Source organism: Syngnathus scovelli, chromosome 3 (assembly GCF_024217435.2).
Source record: "Syngnathus scovelli strain Florida chromosome 3, RoL_Ssco_1.2, whole genome shotgun sequence".
NCBI classification, from domain to species: domain Eukaryota; kingdom Metazoa; phylum Chordata; class Actinopteri; order Syngnathiformes; family Syngnathidae; genus Syngnathus; species Syngnathus scovelli.
The window spans coordinates 23,804,238-23,820,832 of record NC_090849.1 but is presented as its reverse complement, the minus strand read 5'-3'; the positions used below and the strand labels follow the sequence as shown (position 1 = coordinate 23,820,832).

At 44.6% G+C, this 16,595-nt stretch overlaps 1 protein-coding gene across 3 annotated transcripts in view; it reads left to right on the top strand.

Annotated features, from left to right (window-relative positions):
* The first annotated feature begins 138 nt into the window (after positions 1 to 138).
* Positions 139 to 16,595, top strand: part of kiaa0825 (KIAA0825 ortholog) — a 74,766-nt gene continuing 58,309 nt past the window's right edge. The window contains exons 1-8 of one of the 3 annotated variants that reach the window (XM_049762179.2): positions 139 to 378; positions 469 to 545; positions 2,424 to 2,560; positions 7,175 to 7,334; positions 7,414 to 7,599; positions 7,661 to 7,837; positions 7,971 to 8,289; positions 15,076 to 15,243. In XM_049762179.2, the coding sequence (XP_049618136.1) occupies positions 2,430 to 2,560; positions 7,175 to 7,334; positions 7,414 to 7,599; positions 7,661 to 7,837; positions 7,971 to 8,289; positions 15,076 to 15,243 (1,141 nt within the window). In that variant the 5' untranslated portion in view covers positions 139 to 378; positions 469 to 545; positions 2,424 to 2,429. Of the gene's footprint in view, positions 546 to 2,423; positions 2,561 to 7,174; positions 7,335 to 7,413; positions 7,600 to 7,660; positions 7,838 to 7,970; positions 8,290 to 15,075; positions 15,244 to 16,595 lie in introns of those variants that run through there. The other 2 variants (XM_049762178.2, XM_049762181.1) reach the window with 2 other exon arrangements.

Genomic DNA, 16,595 nt, shown 5'->3' with positions numbered 1-16,595 from the left:
CTAAATATATAATATTATCTTTTTTTTTTAAATTTGAACACTATACATTTGATTCCACAGTTTAATATTAAAATTCTGTCGTAACGTGGAAGCCGTTTCTCCCCTTTTATTCAAAATGAGCGGTTCCGATGAGCGGAAGTGTTCAGATAAGTATTTCCGGGTTGTTGTCATGGACGCTTAAGATGTCTGAAATAACAAAAACGAATGGACGGAACTGAATACTCTGATAAACAAGGATCATGCATCTAGCGACTTATTTGTAATGTATTTTTAAGGTGCAATTAACGAAGCGATCAGGTTTTTGTTTCAATCTATGATTTGGAGTCGTTGAAAACAGCAATGTCTGGGCGGATTTTTGCAAAACACAATCGCGTAACGGTATCAGCCTTTCTTATTATTATGTCAATTCGACAATGTACTGCGATTTTCACAAATGCGTGTCATTAAAATAGTCTCCTTGCGTTGAAGATGAAGTTTTTTGCTTGCCGCTCTGGGGCTGCATATTTCATCAGGAGGAGACCTTAAAATAGGTTTGCATTTGGAAGGTAAGGATTAACTTGAATATAAGTTATTATTATTGACATAAGCAGTGACATCCAGGAGTTGTCAAACTTTACAAATCAATGAATCTCAGGTGTATTGCTCAATATACAGTCAATACTAATATATGTGCCAGACATATATCTTCAAATAATATTTGTCAGAAATATACTGAAATACTATTTCACACTCATTGTTTTGTTAACAGTATGATGATCGGTTACAATTTATTCATGTAATATTGACTTGAATTAACCCCAAATTGTCTAGTGTCATAATTTATTTTACTCAAATACAAGGGTGGGCAATTGGTGGGCTTTTCCTTTTTTGGTTGGGGTGCTGTATAAATTTCCTGTCATGTAGAGAGAAAAGTGTCAAATACTTAAGTGCCAAATTATGCATGTGGTGATGGAAAATCAATACAACAGCTTTTGTGGATACCTTGCCTGGGTGAAACAATAATCCCCTCTGAGCAAGCATAATAGGTTCAAATATTGTATACAGCACACCTGTTTAATTTACACTTTCCTTATAGCTCTTTTAGGGACAACCATTAAAACAATGTTGACATTGGCTTGCCATATTCTAACGGCTTTAAAGTGCCAGCCTGGGGGATGTGCTGACTACCAACTCATTGCTACAAATGTGTTAGCCTATTTGTGCTGCAGAAAAGAGTGACGGCATTGTGTAGTATGTGTGTGTTTGTGTGCATGGCACATACTGGCATACTCTAATCGCTATTGAGTGTCAAGCAGGCAAGTGTCTGCTCCAGCAGTCCCAGTAGCAGCATTGGGAAGCACACTGGGGTGCCTTCAACATCTGCCTTTAAAGAGCTAATGACACCTAGGAAGACGGCTGCATGTTTTCAAGTGCTCTACTAATAAGACCATGTGTGTTGTCTTCGCCAACAGGTCACTTCATTAGGTACGTTTTGCGCATAATGTAAGCAATAGGCTGCTTGCAGATGTCGTCTCAGGCGCCGGCGTGATGATGACAGAGGGAGGCAAGAGAAGGCAAAACAATAAAGGACAAGCTTAACTGCTGGTGCTGTCAGTATGGGGGGGGGGGATAATATTTGTCCACTTGGACAGGCCTCCCTTTGTGCAGGCTAAATGAATGTTGAGCTTCCTGTCCGCCCTGTCAGGGAGAGTGGCATCAAGTGTGTGCAGCGGCGAGGAAGCGACGAGCAGTACGGCGAGCTGTTTGCCGTTTGACAGAGATTATTAAAATCAGAGCACATGACGACGGAGCGAGCGGCGGGCGGAGTGTGAGGAAGCCAAATTGACACAGACACTCTCCATTACCTTCCACTTGACTCTGCTTAATGACAATGTTGATGTGAGACCCAGTGATGCCACACAGGTGGGGGATTGGCTTTTAGCGGGAACGTTAAGCACCGCGGGGATGAGGAGGCTCTTGGCCCCTCAGCTCTGGCACAGCCATAAGGAGACGGGCTGTTTATTTAAAGGTTCAACTGAAGAGCGTCTCATTATTTTGGGTGGTGGATTTTTTTTTTCTTTCTTTGCGCTTAACTCGCTGTGATGTCAGGAGGTGTGATTGGTTAGAGGGAATGAATTCTACTCAGCGGTCATCACGGTGCAAATGATCTCGAGAGCGCGGAGGCCGCCGAGTGTCTTTGTCAGCGCTAACCTTGTATTTGTTTCAGTTGCCATTGATTTTGCAAGCCCTAATAAGACAGGTGTCTGCGGATGGGTGGGATGATTGCCGACCACTCCAGCGAGTGTTTGCTTCTCGACAGGCGGTCACGACGATACCGCACTCCAGGGCTCGTCAATCTGCATAGTTGATTTAATCCTGACGATCCCTCGCACCTTGTGATGGAGCATGTCATGCTTTTGATGATTTATTGTCTCTCTCCGTAGAACGGCATGGAGTGGCCAGAAGATTTTCCCGAAGACCAAGCCTTCGTTGAGCTGGTGGGCTCTTCGCTCTCCTGCGACCTCGACTTTGAGCAGCTCGTCAAAGACACAGAAGAGAAACTTAAGCTCAATGCCAACAGGTTGGTTAGAAAATGTTACGCTGTTGCCTTGAGATATGAGTATAAATCTTTTCATGACCATGCCTATGCTCAGAGTTCATATCTCAAATCACATTCCCTCTTTGAAACGGATGGGAATGCCATTAATCTGTTTCGTGTTTTTTTTTTTTAAGAAGTAACAAATGCAACTTGGGGAGTTGATCCTCACTTAACTTAGTTGTTGCAAAATAAGATTTTGCCTGAAGAGATGCATAACAGATTGGATAGTGGATTTCAGATGACATTAGACTTCAAACTATTTCTCTCCAATCAGTTCCAATTTTAGAGCTTCCATTATACTACATTTATTTTGATCAATGCTTAAATTAGTGTAAAACTCATCCTAGCTATTACGGTGTTATCTGCTCCTGTTTTACAAAAGGCCCGGATAATTTGCAGACAAGTAGGTGTCAAAATGATTACAATGCTAAAGCATCATACGTGTTGGCCTTGTTAGATTTGTAAGCAAGTCATAATATCTTCCCCGCCCCCCGTATTGGTGTTCCAGAAGGCCGAAAACAAAAATAGTCTTTGGTGGTTAATGTTTATGATTATCTCATGCTCACAAGACAGAAGATATCTCTCTGGGAGCAAAATACTGGGCTGTTTAACATTGAAATGGTTCTAGCTGACACAATGACACCATTGTATTGAATTGTTCACAATAAGGGCACGTAGAAACACCGCAAATATGGAAAACAGTTAGCGGTATGTATAAATCCATACAGTGCATTGTTTTTATTGCTACATTTGGAATTTTGTATGTACAGTCATCATGCAGACTGGAAAAAATAATACTTCTCAAACATACCATTCAATCCTGCTTCAAAAATAGTTTGTGTTCTTAACTCATGCATTCAATGACTGAACTCGTATTAAGTAGAAAAAAAAACTTTTAACAATTAAGCTCGAATTGAATGTCAGAGACTGGAAAGAAAGAAATCTCAGTCAGCGATTGCACAAATGGATTGATCAAAAGCAAGAAGAAAAAGAGAAATCTATATTCCCGCTCTTTTATCGTTTGAGGCGTTGTGCGCGTGAGGGCAGATGATGAAGGACAGGCTAAATGTAGCAAGTGAACAAAGGCTCACTCTTGCACCGTTAATGTCCGCGACTCTCTCTGTCTCTCTTTTTCTCACCCGCCCGCCCTCCCTCTTTCTTTCCTTCCTCCTTCTAAATGGGAACATAATAATTGAAGATTCCACATCTTGAAACGAAAACCCTTGGGTAGGTAATTCAAGGCTTATTACTGAAGGCCGGGCCATTTTTCTGCTTTCTAAGCATTAAAGGGTTATTTTGTGTTCCTGCAGATGGGAGAGGGATAACCATTATGAGAACAAAGCGTCTAGATAATGGAGAATGGGCCTAAAAATAAGGCAATCCTTGGCTCGCTATGGGGGTTCACCGGTCAGCATCTCTGCTGCTTCACGCTGGACCCTTTCACGGAAAAACCTGGCAAAGATTATTTTTTTTCTTCTTCTTCAACTAGGGTGGGCTTCACATCTACCGCCGCCTAATTGACTTATCGGTACTTGGGTTGAATTACGGAAGCGTAGGAGAGGAAAAGGATATCTGAAAGGAAGCGGAAACGGTGCGAGCTTGTCAACGTGAAGGCCTCCAACCTGATTGCTAGTGACCGTCTCGCTCCCACTTCTCAAATAACCCAAATCTGGCCCGGAGTTGCTCCCTAATTGAAGGAGATTAAGATAGGCTGACAACAGAGCTGCTCTCCTCAAATTGAAACGCTGTAATCCATTAGTTTTCATCAGATGGGACTCAGCGTGGCCTCGGGTGGCTCGTGGCTGCGCGTGACCCACCGGGGACAGAACCCCCCTAATGAAGTCTCCGCGTCGACTCGGAGGATTCCTGACCCCGTCTGGTCGCCTCCAATTACAAGAGCGTGTCGTCAAGTATCAGGTACTGGTGATAAGCGGTATTTTGCCAAGAATTTGGTTTCAGCCTTATGGGTTCCTCTGGTAGCAGGTGAGGGCACTAAGTGGGCCCGGGCCGGGTCAGCTTTCAGTGTGTTCGTTCAACCTGGGTTGCTCCCGTTCCCGTGACAGAATGGGCTCCTTTGATGAAGGCCATATTTTTGGGCTTGATTTGAAAAGGGTCTTTCTCTTTCCCCTACTCCCACCTCTTGTAGGCAAGCAGTGGGGAACGGAGCGCGACAGACAGCCCACCCCACAGCAGCCCACCCACACTAAATTAATTCCGACAAGGAACTTAAGATAACGTCAAAGCGCTGACTAATCGTGGGATTGGGTTTCTGTAAGTCAGGGAGCTGTGAAATGTGCCATCATATCTAATAAAAGACCTCCTGGCTGCCTTTCTATTGCAGTGATGTTGAAGGTTGGGGTGGGGGAAGGTGACAGGGGGAGGTGGAGGGGGATGACTGTCAAGCTAGGCCGATGTGAAAAACAATTAGATGGCTCTTAAACAGCGCCAGTGCGACCGACGTGTTCGTCAAGGGGGCCAAAAGAATCAATTTTCCCTTTGCTCGTGGGCTCTTTTGTTACCCTGGGCTTCTACATCTTTGCCATCACGTGTTATTGTCATCCTTACCGGAACAGTTGAACGGTTTTATTTACTGTTGTTACTTTTTTTTTTCTTCCCCTCCAACACATTTTACCTTCTTCTTTCTCACTCACATTCCCTTTTATATGTCTTCGGCCAGTGTCTGAGCTGCCGCCAGGGGAAGTCGCGGGATGAGAGCTAATCCCGCCAAGTTGATTAGGCCGCGGCTAGCTTTCACGCCGGCGAGCCAAAGGTCACAACATTGTGGGGAGAGCGATGGAGCTTCCTGACACAGGCCATCCAACGTTGACTAGATCACTTTCAGCACATGTCTGTTAGGAGGGCTAATCGAAAGGTGCGAGTGAAGAGAGGAAATGAGGAAAGTGCTAGTCAAGAAAAGAGTCGCTCCAAAATGCAGTCCAACTTTTTCACGCTTTATCACCCCGATTGCAAACTATTGTACCCCTAAACATACAACAATGTACAACAGGCACATTGGCCTTTAGATATTTCCTTTGACTTTCATTGGTCTATAGTTTGTGCAATGACAAGGCTTTATTCGTAGCGTATAATATGTCTGTGACTCATTTCATCATCTAACTTCTCCCCGAATCCCCGACTAACAAGCTCGACGTCCGGCAGTTAAAAGTGACCTCAGTTCTGTTGTAAAACTCCGATCGGAATTGTGCTTCATTTATGCGTTGTGCTTTTAATGAACTTGAGCGAGCGAGTGAAAAGTACGCTACAGATGGAGGCCCATTTCAAACCTGCTGTCTGTTTCAAGCGCTGGTGTGGAGCCCAGAACATTATCTTCTTTTCTTTGAGGCATGTGACAACGACATAGCCACTTGATTCGCTAACATGGGAATTTATTATTTTAATTTAAAAAAATCATTTCGTTTTTTCAATATTAGTTGAAATAAAAAAAAATAAAACCTGGGCGTTTGAACATGCAGCAGAATTTGTTTGTGTTCCAATAAAACAAAATACACTTTCACAAACTGAAACATGCTCGGCAATAAATAGGATAGCGATAAAAAACAAAACAAAAACATAACACCGAGTCCGCTCCAAACAGTTATTTACACGGGACGCACAATCGGGCCTGTTTTGAAGATGGCACAGGAGGGGAGGACAAAGCGGGTTGTTAAAATCAGCAGTGTTGATTCTAGAGCACAGACGTTTGGACCAGTCTATAACATTTTATCCCCTTGCGATTTTTCCCCTCTGAAATGAAAGTATGTCAGATTGAACGCTTATTTAATGTGTTGCCATTGTAAGACATCTGGATGTGTTAATGGCTCAGGAGCAGGCAGGAGGCACTTTATAGACTTGGGGGATGAGCGGCTGGTCTGATCCGGGGTGGGGGGGGGTGAGCCCAGCCCGTACCGTCATGCACACACATGCATACGCATCGCTACATTAAAAGGATTGATGTTTTTACGCAAACACATTATCACCGTATACACTCCTTATTTATTAGACTTTTAGTGTTAATTATTCTGCACATAAAAGAAAGAAAAAAAAACTGAAAAAAAATTCTCCTTGGTCATGACAAAGACAAATATTATGATTGTATTGTGATTGTATAAATCTTTCCCTGAATGCTTTGAGTCACAACTGTGTGTTGTTAGCCACGGAAAATAGCTGTGCGCACAAACACACACACTGATATATCACTGTGCGCCCTACATCTGCCTTCTATCTTCTCAAGACAGACAAACCATGTGAGGACCAACTGTGATGCGGATTCTTGGTCCTCCAATTGCATGTTTAAGATGGTGGCCATGTGTTTGGGTTACTTTCAAGGATGCGTGTGTGTGTACAGTCTTGCGGCAAAAAAATCTCCCAGTAGTTGTTTTACGGATACCCAGCCGTAAATCTTTGCACACACTTGCTGGCAAGTTGAGTGTTACAAAGATTTATTGGCAATATAAAAGGAACGTGCATCAAATGCATAGCTAGCTTATCGCTAAAGTTTAGTAGAAGATGTGCTCTTTTTACCGCATTGGATGGATTTATTGTCTGTAATAGCTGTCTTGGCTTTTCCCGTTATGCAATGTACTTGTGTCCCTTCAGTATTGAACAGCATCTGGCGGAGCTGCAGGCCAAAATGGGAGACTCGCGTAGCGCCGAACGTCCGCCCAGCCCGACCGAATGCCTGCAGTGGTTCGATGTTAAAACGCTCAGCAACGTCAGCACGGGACATCGGGAACTCATGGACTTCTTCACTTGCTTGGTGATCATAACACTGGCCAAGTTTAGAGCATGTCCATGTTGTGCTTTTATGACAACCCATTTATCGTTTGTTTTTTAAGCAAGACTACCTGAGGTCAAAAGAGGAAGGAAGAGAAGATGCCACGCTGCAGCTCTTACTCAACCTCTCATCCCTGAGAGGTGTCTGCTTCCCTTGCATCCCATCTTCATCCTTGTCTTTCTCTCATCAACTCCTCGCCCCTCCCTTTCCCTCGATACATACAATCAAAGATGACTCGCCGTCCGAGGTAATACATTTTCTCGCCACCGTGAGTTGATTTGTAAATTGATTTGCTTTGTTCGGCTAAGATCCAAGTAGCGTGGGAAGATGTCCGCCTTCAGCTCCGCTGCTATCTGTTGGAGCGGCTGTCTACGGAAAGCGCAGCGACTCGCCGAGTACCTTCCTTGTCCATGGCGCAACGAGTCCACCGCCTGGAGCAGTTGTGCTTTTTGTACCCCGAGTGTGAAGTTCTCACTCATTACCAGGTATCGGCTATTTCTGACCTTTGCTTTGGAATCCTTATCACGTGATTATTTGCCCGCCAGGAGTCTTTAAATAATAATAAATAAATGTATCTCGAGCAGCGTATTCTATTTTGTTTTGTCTTTATCCATCCAGGGACTAAGAGGCCAAGCCATGCTGGCTCTTCTCCACTCCGCCATGTCCTCCAGTCCAGCCGGTGTAACCGGCTTTGACCGGGTGACCGCGGCCTTCCGCTCGGTGGTCCCGGCCCTCACGCAGGCCCTCACCGAAGACCTCCGCGTCCTTCCGAGAATCGTGGAGCCGCACGCCATCTTGGGCTTCCTAAATGCATCCTATCTCCGGCCCGTGGCGAGTGAATTGTCCTCCCTGCTTGAGAGAGAGTGCGATACAGCGTTGAGGGACAACACCATGCTCGGCAGCAAGATCAAAAGATCCAAGTCTCGAGCAACGGTTGGTAAGTCCTGTCTCTTGATTAATAAATCTCCATTGTTTACTTCCTGTTTTGAGATATTTATTTAAATGTGCTGCTGCACATTTTTTTACCGCCAATGTTAAGCTTTCAAAATGTATTTTCTTCATCTTCACTTTTCCATTACATTCCAGCCAAGAACCTTGAAGGTGATTGTCAGTAACTATTCCCATTGTAATTGCTTTCCTCCTTCCTATTTGACTCAGTCTGCTCTCTTCGCCAAGAAAGAGTGGTGCAGCACCTCTCGGGTCAAGGCTCCGGGAGTACACAAATGAGAAATTAACCCCGAAACATTTTCCCCCCTTTCCGAGTAGTGTTACAGGACAGAAAGAGCGGGAACAAAGAGTTGCTGCGATAGTTCTCGTCACCGATTTTTGCGCGGGAGAAAAATCAGACTGTCACCGTGACATTGACACTGATGTCGTAGCCCGAGACGAAAGAAAAGTGTACTTTTAATACTTAATCCCCCCCTGCATATTCCTTTTGTTTGTTTCATATTGACTTATTTAGGACTTGCTGACGCTACGGCTACGCCACGAAAAAAAAAAGAAAAAAAACGTGAGCCATTGTTTACTTTTTCAAAAATTGTGCACATGTCAGTTTCCCTGTGGAACAGCGCGAAAAGCGTCTTTACATCTGCCATTCTTGGATAAACACGCCGGCAGCCTCGCCTCGCCTCGCCTCGCCTCGCCTTTTCCCTCTCTCTTTGGTTCTCGCCTTCTCCTCTGCTTAAACGTGAGATGAGAGGAGGCAGCCGAGATAATTGGCCATGCGTCAGTCGGCCCGTTTGATCACGTAACGTAGCCGAGGCTACACACCTACGTGCCGCTCAACAAACCGTCAAATGTAGCACCGGAGGCAGAACACGGCTCCAAAGGGAACCGGAGACCTGTGTTGTGCAGTTTTGCTTGTGCTCAGTTGAGGTGTTTGTCTGCGACACAGCTTTGAGGGCTACAGCTGGGATTACATTTTGTGTAATCACCCCCACCCTCCCAAAAAAAAAAAAAAAAAAAATCCTGATAACCCCCCCATGTCACCACCCAAACGCCCGTGGCTCTTATTGAGCCCCAGTTTAGAACAACAACGCGTAATCTGCTTTCACACTTTACTGTTTATACTGTATGCTACGCCCATAATTGTCAAGACAATTACGGCGAAGGTAACACAAAATGATTCTATTTTCATAAGCATCCGGTGACTCTTTAGATCTCATTGTCCTCCCCCTGCTGCGTTATTGTCGGTTCCTGCCGGGGAGGCAGGCGGTAGGTATATTTTGATAAGAGCCATGCCTGGGAGACTCTGGCGCTTCCCGGGGGAGCGGCGTTGTCTGTAGCATCAGCCACTGTCAAACCACCCAAGCATTTAATAGCATTCAACAGCAAGATCTGCCATCTCTTTTTAACCCGACTGCCTCAAAGGCAGACGCTGACATTGTACCGAGACAGATGTGAAGACGGGCTGCTCGGGCTTTAAGTTTTACTCGCACACTTCCCCGACCGAGTCTGCCTATGCCCTTTCATGAGTAGAAAAATGAAAATCGTCCATATTCTGGAGTGATATTTATGATAAATGTGTCCGGAGTTAGTCTATTTTGTCACAGGTGCGCATCTGAATCTGAAACTCTTTGTTTGTGTGTTAAATTTTCTGTTTTGTTTAAACAAAATGTGTGCAAGGTTAATATTTTACTGAATTTTTTAATCAGAGATGCAAAGAAAATCTTCCTGATGTTTTTTTGCTCTGATTCTGAATCTACCCAATTTTTTTTCTCTATCACATCAGGTTTAGAAAAATAAAGTAAAATAAAATAAAATAATAATATAATAATAATAATAATAATATAAATTGTTATTTATTATATCAGTTTTAAAGAATGAAGTATAGAAAATAATTCTTAAAAATGGTATTCATACTGTAGATATAAGAATGAGGACTTAAATGACACTATACAAAATAAATCAAATTTAAAAAAATATTGCGATCATAGATTTTCCTGTACAAAGGGATAAATAAAATGACTTTATTTGTCCATCCCTGAGAGCAGTGGCATGCTCAAAAGCTATTTATGGTGTCTCTGGACAAAATTTGATTATATATGTAGGTGGACAAGTATAAGTGCATGTAGGCATCCGGTCACCAAATGCAGCTTCTTGCTGTGTTGGCTTATTTAGAAAATTGCCCAATTGAAAACCATTTTATATCTTTAAAAAATATATACAGTCATTCAATTCTCAATTGGCATTCCACACATCAAACATTTTCTGTGCAACTTCTCTTCATGCACACATCTCATTTATTCCTTAACAATGGTCCACTGGGGGAGAGGAGCAACTTTTAAAATTCTGCTCAAACGCTTTCCAACCCCATTTTGATAGCACTGATTTAAATTCCACTTTCACTAATTTCCCTGTATGACGATGTCGGCAGCTCCCTATAGAAAAAACTCGAATCGAGTTTGAACCTGTACAACGAGCGCATTCATCCCCAGCATATAGTCCCCCACCTGCCTTGCCCTTTGTCGCTCTTTGAACTCTTTCTCAGCAGCCTATTCAGCGGGGAAAGAGGTTGCGTCGTGACGTGAGGAAGCTCGGCGGAGTCGCTGCCTGGTGCTTGTGGGGATTGAGGCTACTTGGGAATGGCGTTTGTTAATATTTAATAAGAGCAGCTCCTCACTAGATCATATCTCCGCCTGAGTTTATACACACTGTCAGCCGGGGGGGACGTGCAACCGCATCCTGCCATGTAATTACGGGCGAGGGAAAGGGTGGCGCTTGTGTTGACGGAGGGCAATTTCTCGGCGCACCTGAGCATGTGTGTGCGCGTTATAGATGTTTGTCTATCCTGGTAGGCGGGTTCTGCAAAGTTGAGTGAAATCAAAGCAAATGATCTTTCTCAACCTGTATTATGTCTGCCATTTATTTTTTTGCACTCCATGTGGTCACAATGGGCTTTTATGCATTACTTTTGAAACCCCTCAAGGATATGAGCACTTTCCTCGGTTCCCCTCTATTGAGAGAGCAATGACAAAAATGACTAGCTTATCAAGAGCGGCCCACACGTTGTGATAAAGAGTCTATCTGGTGCACAGAAGACTTGAAAATAATAATGCAAGCAAGGGCACAAAGCAACTACTTTTAAATAAAATGCTCCTCTAGTGAAAAAGTGCAAATCCTCCGCGCGCTGCTTGCTTAAGTCGAGTAGGAGTCATTGACGATCCCATCTCACCACAAAGAGAAACAAGGGCAGGAAAAAAAAAGTCGATGCCATTCACAAATATTCGCCTAGCACTCTAAACCATTATAACAATTTCCCCCCCACACACACAAGGCGACTTAATATAAATATCAAATATTGTACCCTTCTTTGAAGGACAGGTAGCTCCCTGCTGCGGCCTCGGTGGCCAGAGCCCCAAGGACGGACCACCAGGGCTTGGGATGCTGTGTTTATGTGTCAGCATCCTTATTTGGGAATCACAGTAGGACGCCTCCCATAATAAGGCTGTCTGAGAGAGCAGTGGGCCGAAACTGACAGAGAGGAGCGCGGCTGTCACAGGGCCTAGCGGGCCGCATCGTACTCAAACACCTCCGCTTGGGACCTTGTAATATGATTGCGCAAGGTTGGCTACTCAGCAGGACACCACAAAGGTGCCAAAAGCCAAACATGGATTTTGTAGCCACTTTTAGTCTTCCAATATGCCTATCCAACCAAACTCAGCCATAACACGCATGTGCGCCGTTGTGGGAGTGAGCACAACCAGCTTCAATTTGGAAGGTTGGACTTTATTTTAGTGTATTCATCAAATACAGTCCAGCTTGCATCTGAGAAGAAATTTATATCGTACGTAATGCACCTTGACCTTTTATTGTGCATGATGGGATAAAATTCACTGGCCTTTTGAGGTTCTTCTGCCTCATTGAATTACACCGTGGCTAAACCTGCCCTAGAAATCACCTGTAAAGTGTTTGCGTCACACGCCCATTTGCCCAATGTGCTAGATATATAAAAGCTAGCGGGTTAGAGCGGGCTTCACACCAAAGTCCCGGTGGTCCGATTTACACATCCAAAAGGCAGAATGGGAGAAAGCAAAATGGGGAAGCGATAGTGAGACGCTATAGCTGGAGAGAAATTAAATCAGTGGCCAAATTATTGCACGATTGCCCATTCCCCAAAGACTTGGGTATCATTTGGTTGAAAGTGTCTCATAATTGGTTTTCGGCCATGTCAGACACTCGCAATTCCCTTACTAATGGCTGTGTTAGGAACAACTGGGCCTCCTGGGTCAGAGCAGGACAGAAAATAAGCAGACGGCAAAAAAAGCATACCCGCCTCCTTTCTCCCCCTCGGATAAACGGGAGCGAAAAGAGGGATGCGGGCGGGGATGGAGAGCGACGCCAAGAAGGAGAGTGTGTTGTGAGCTAAGAGGAAATGAAGTGGCAATAAGTGCAGCCAAAGGGGAAATGCTCTTCATCGTGAGTTTAATACATCAGTCTGGGGATTTGGCAGCCCGCCACACAGCAATTGTTTACCTTTTTGCTCACTGGTTGCATCTGCTCTGTTTTGTAAACGGCATTAAACTATTCGCCCGTAAACACCGGAATCAATAACAACTGCTGAGGGAATTCCCTTTTTCCCTGCTTCTCTCCTTCCCTCTCTTTCCGTCTTTCCGCCACCTGCCCCACACTCTCTCTCTCTCTCCATTCCGTCTGTGCTCGCTGCCAGTCAAGAGCAGTTTGTGTGTTTGTGTGATAGTGTGTGTGCCCGTGGTGCGTGCTATGGAGCTACCCACAGGAGAGGCAGACGGGAGGAAGACTGATGGCTGGCCAAAAATACCTGCTCTGTTTGTTTGTTTGTTCCGTTTGCGTTACATCGTTGTCATTGTTAAAAGCTACAAACCGAGACCGGACGCGCACAAACGCACACACGCTCTCACCTCAGCACAATACTGACTATTAGACGTCAGCTCCTCTTGTGATATATCGGATAATATGAGCTAACATTGATTTTTGTCTGGAAGAACATCATCACATGGTACGGATGATCTGTTTTATTTCGAGATTTTTTTTTTTTGCCGGCTTTCAGCACCGGCCGTCCCTCATTGATTGTTGCCGCCCTGACCTTTGGCTGAACCCTTCAACCCGCCCGTGCCCCGAGTCATTCGGCGACTCGCCGTGTCGTATGACACACCTGGGTGCTTTTAAGCACACCCTCTCCATCAAGCTGCTTTGAGAGCTTCCATTTGCCCTCACTGTTGTGACAAAGGTATAATGAGCTTTAGATGGCGGTGTATGGCTGTAGGGCTATTTGGCTGGCAAGACAACAATAAATACTGATACAGCTGGAGGAGAGGAGGGGAAAGGGGCCCTGTTAAACATCAAGGTCATGGCCAAGTGGAGTATTATGTGAGGATGCTAAATGGACTCCGATGCTGGCAACCAAAATGATGCCCTAGAAAAGGTGATGACCAGCATAAGGATGAAGTGGCGGTTGAAAAAGACGCTACGCTCTGATTAGCGGTCGGGCTTGGGAAGTCATTTCGGAGAATCCCACCACTCGATCCGCAACGTGTCCCTGCCTCATCCATTTTGGAGTGTTTACACCGAAGCTCCGAGGTGGCGTGTCGGTGTCTTCGCAAATAGACACGGTCGGTGTTGCGTGCATGATTGCGCGAGATGGCCCCGTGAGTGTCAGCCGGGTCACGCGGCATTGTCCCACCGGACCCCATTACGGAAGAGTTGCCGAGCGGCTTGCAGTTTAATTGCACGTACACACCAATGCGACCGCGCACCAAATAATCATTCCGGTATTCACGCACCATTTCGTACATGCCTGCACACACACGTGCACATAAATAGATATGTACGCTAACAATTTGCAGAAACAGCAACAAACTCGAGGTCACTCGATATTCCATGGCGGCCACAGTCTGGTTCCAGTATGGCAATTATAATCCAAGAGTGACATGTGCGAATGTGTGCCAAAGTGTCCTCTCTAAATTAAGTTATTCAAAATGACCAGCTTTACACAGTGTGCCTGCCCACAAACCCTCACAAACATAATCTCATAATCACCCAGACATCGAGAGCGGGTCAAACCTCAAACGTGATTAAGAGACGATTCCCTGCGGACACTGTGTTGTCAGATTTTGTTTAACAATATGGCAAAATTACATTAAAATCCAGGGGCTATGATGTCACAATTATCGCCCCCACCCCTCCCTTCCTCTCAATCATCACAGCATGTTTGCGAGTCAAGGCTAACGCTGAGCTCCTCCAGTCCCAGATGCCTTTGCAATGGAGCTCATTTAGGCAAACACAAAGTATTTGTGCATGTGTCGGGAGTATGGCAACACATTTCCCCGCCACCCATTCTCCCCGCTTAATGCGGAACATCCCCCGGGTGATGTGTTTGGCAGCCTCCAAAATGGGAAATCCATATTTGCCAAAAGGGGTCATTTTCGGGTTAGGGAGAAAAAAAAGTTTTGTACCAAGAGAGATGGATGCGCACGTGTGACTTGGAGGGGGTGCCGAGTTTTGCATATTCTCACTGTCTCTTTGTTTATGCGGTGCATTGGGAAAACATGAATGGGTCGATATTTATAAGAGGTGTCGTGCTAGGCGAGGCTGCGGGTTGTGGGTGTTTTCTGATGAGCGCATGTCAGAAACCTACTTTCATGAAATTGTTTATTCTTGACTGAACTGTAAACTTTAGCGCGGCTCTCAACTTTGCCGTATCTGTGTCACTCAAACATCCACAAACATTTCATTCTCTCCACAGCGCCGATGGAAGTTCCGGTGAAAAGTCGGAGCTTCAGTTTGACCGCACACCAGTTGAAGGCCTTAACCCGGCTGGCCTGCACGCTGCTGGCCTACGAGAGCAACGTCAAAGAGATGGTCAACAACGTGATTTTCGTGAATTGCACAGGGGAGGCTTCCAGTGTCAAAGGTAACGTGACATATCATTTATGATAAGAGGAAAAGTTTGCATAATTCCAAAGGAAATGTGTTCAATGTTAGCCAAGTGTAGAAATGCCGCCATTTTATAAAAACACATCTGTTGCACGCCGCCATGACGGTAAAGACTCCCACCTCCCCCATTTTCAGGCTAGCAGTTTTGGCTCATTAGTGGTCCTCAAAACATTTGAAATTTAATTTAAAGGGCCAGCACCATATCCACCTTCCAATGAAAAACTAAATTAAATACCTCAACCTTGGCACGATTCTAATTATTGGCATTTAATGAGTTAATATTGATATCAAAACTATATTTTCAATTCAAAAGTTAATCCTACAATTTGAAAAAGAAGTCAGTCATAAAAAAAAATAAAAAAAATTCCCCTCCAAATAATATCTTTCTCATTTGTCTGGCTCATTCCAACTAGCATGAATGAACATTATCGGACCCCTCCAGAATCGGAGTAGAACATTATCGACCACAATAAGACTCAGTTCTTTTTATTTATAGCCGTAGAAGTGTAAAATGACTCTCCCTATTATTGACATTAAAGCTGGAGCAAGTTTATTCATCAGCCTTGGCAGAGGTCCGGGCTCTACCGAGTGCCATTCTAGCTGTCGAGAAAGAATTTACTTTAGCTTCAAGTTTCCCCTTTATTATCCTTTCTCCGTTGAACTCTCCGATCATAGAAATAACGGAGAGCTTTTTGGTGCGTGTCATAATTTCCATAAAGGTTACATTTATAAAAACAAGACTTGCAGAAAGGCTCAATTTACTGAGAGGTAAACAGCCTTTAAAGGCCAGTTATCCAAGTCATTAATTCCAGGCAATCAAATGGCTTAATTACCAGAAATTCATTAAACGGGCTTAAAGGTCAAAAAGTGATGTGCTGGCTGCTTCCTCCTTCTTCCGTTCCGTGCACTCGTGTTCGCTTAAATTGCCTCGCCTGGGGTCTCACTCTTTGCCTACTGATTAGGATCCTCTGGCCTTGATGTGCATGCTTTTTAATTGCAACCCAACCCAACCCAGCATCTTGTACTCTTGTCTCACGTCCCCCCCCCCCCCATCCACATAATATCCCCTCCCGGAATTACCCCTTCCAGACTGCAGTTTATGCCATCTGGGTTGAATCGGTTTCTAAACCCTGAAAATTAGACTTGTAACGGCATCACCATTAGCCTTTACCACCTGTTCCCCCCCCTCCCCACCTCTGGTTCTTATTTTGACTAGTAGGTCAACAGCAGAGAATTGTGAAATTACAGAATTACAGTTGCTTTCATGTTCCACCATGGGAATAAGTCATAATGATCATGCAGCAGATCATTAGTAGAGCGCAGACTTCT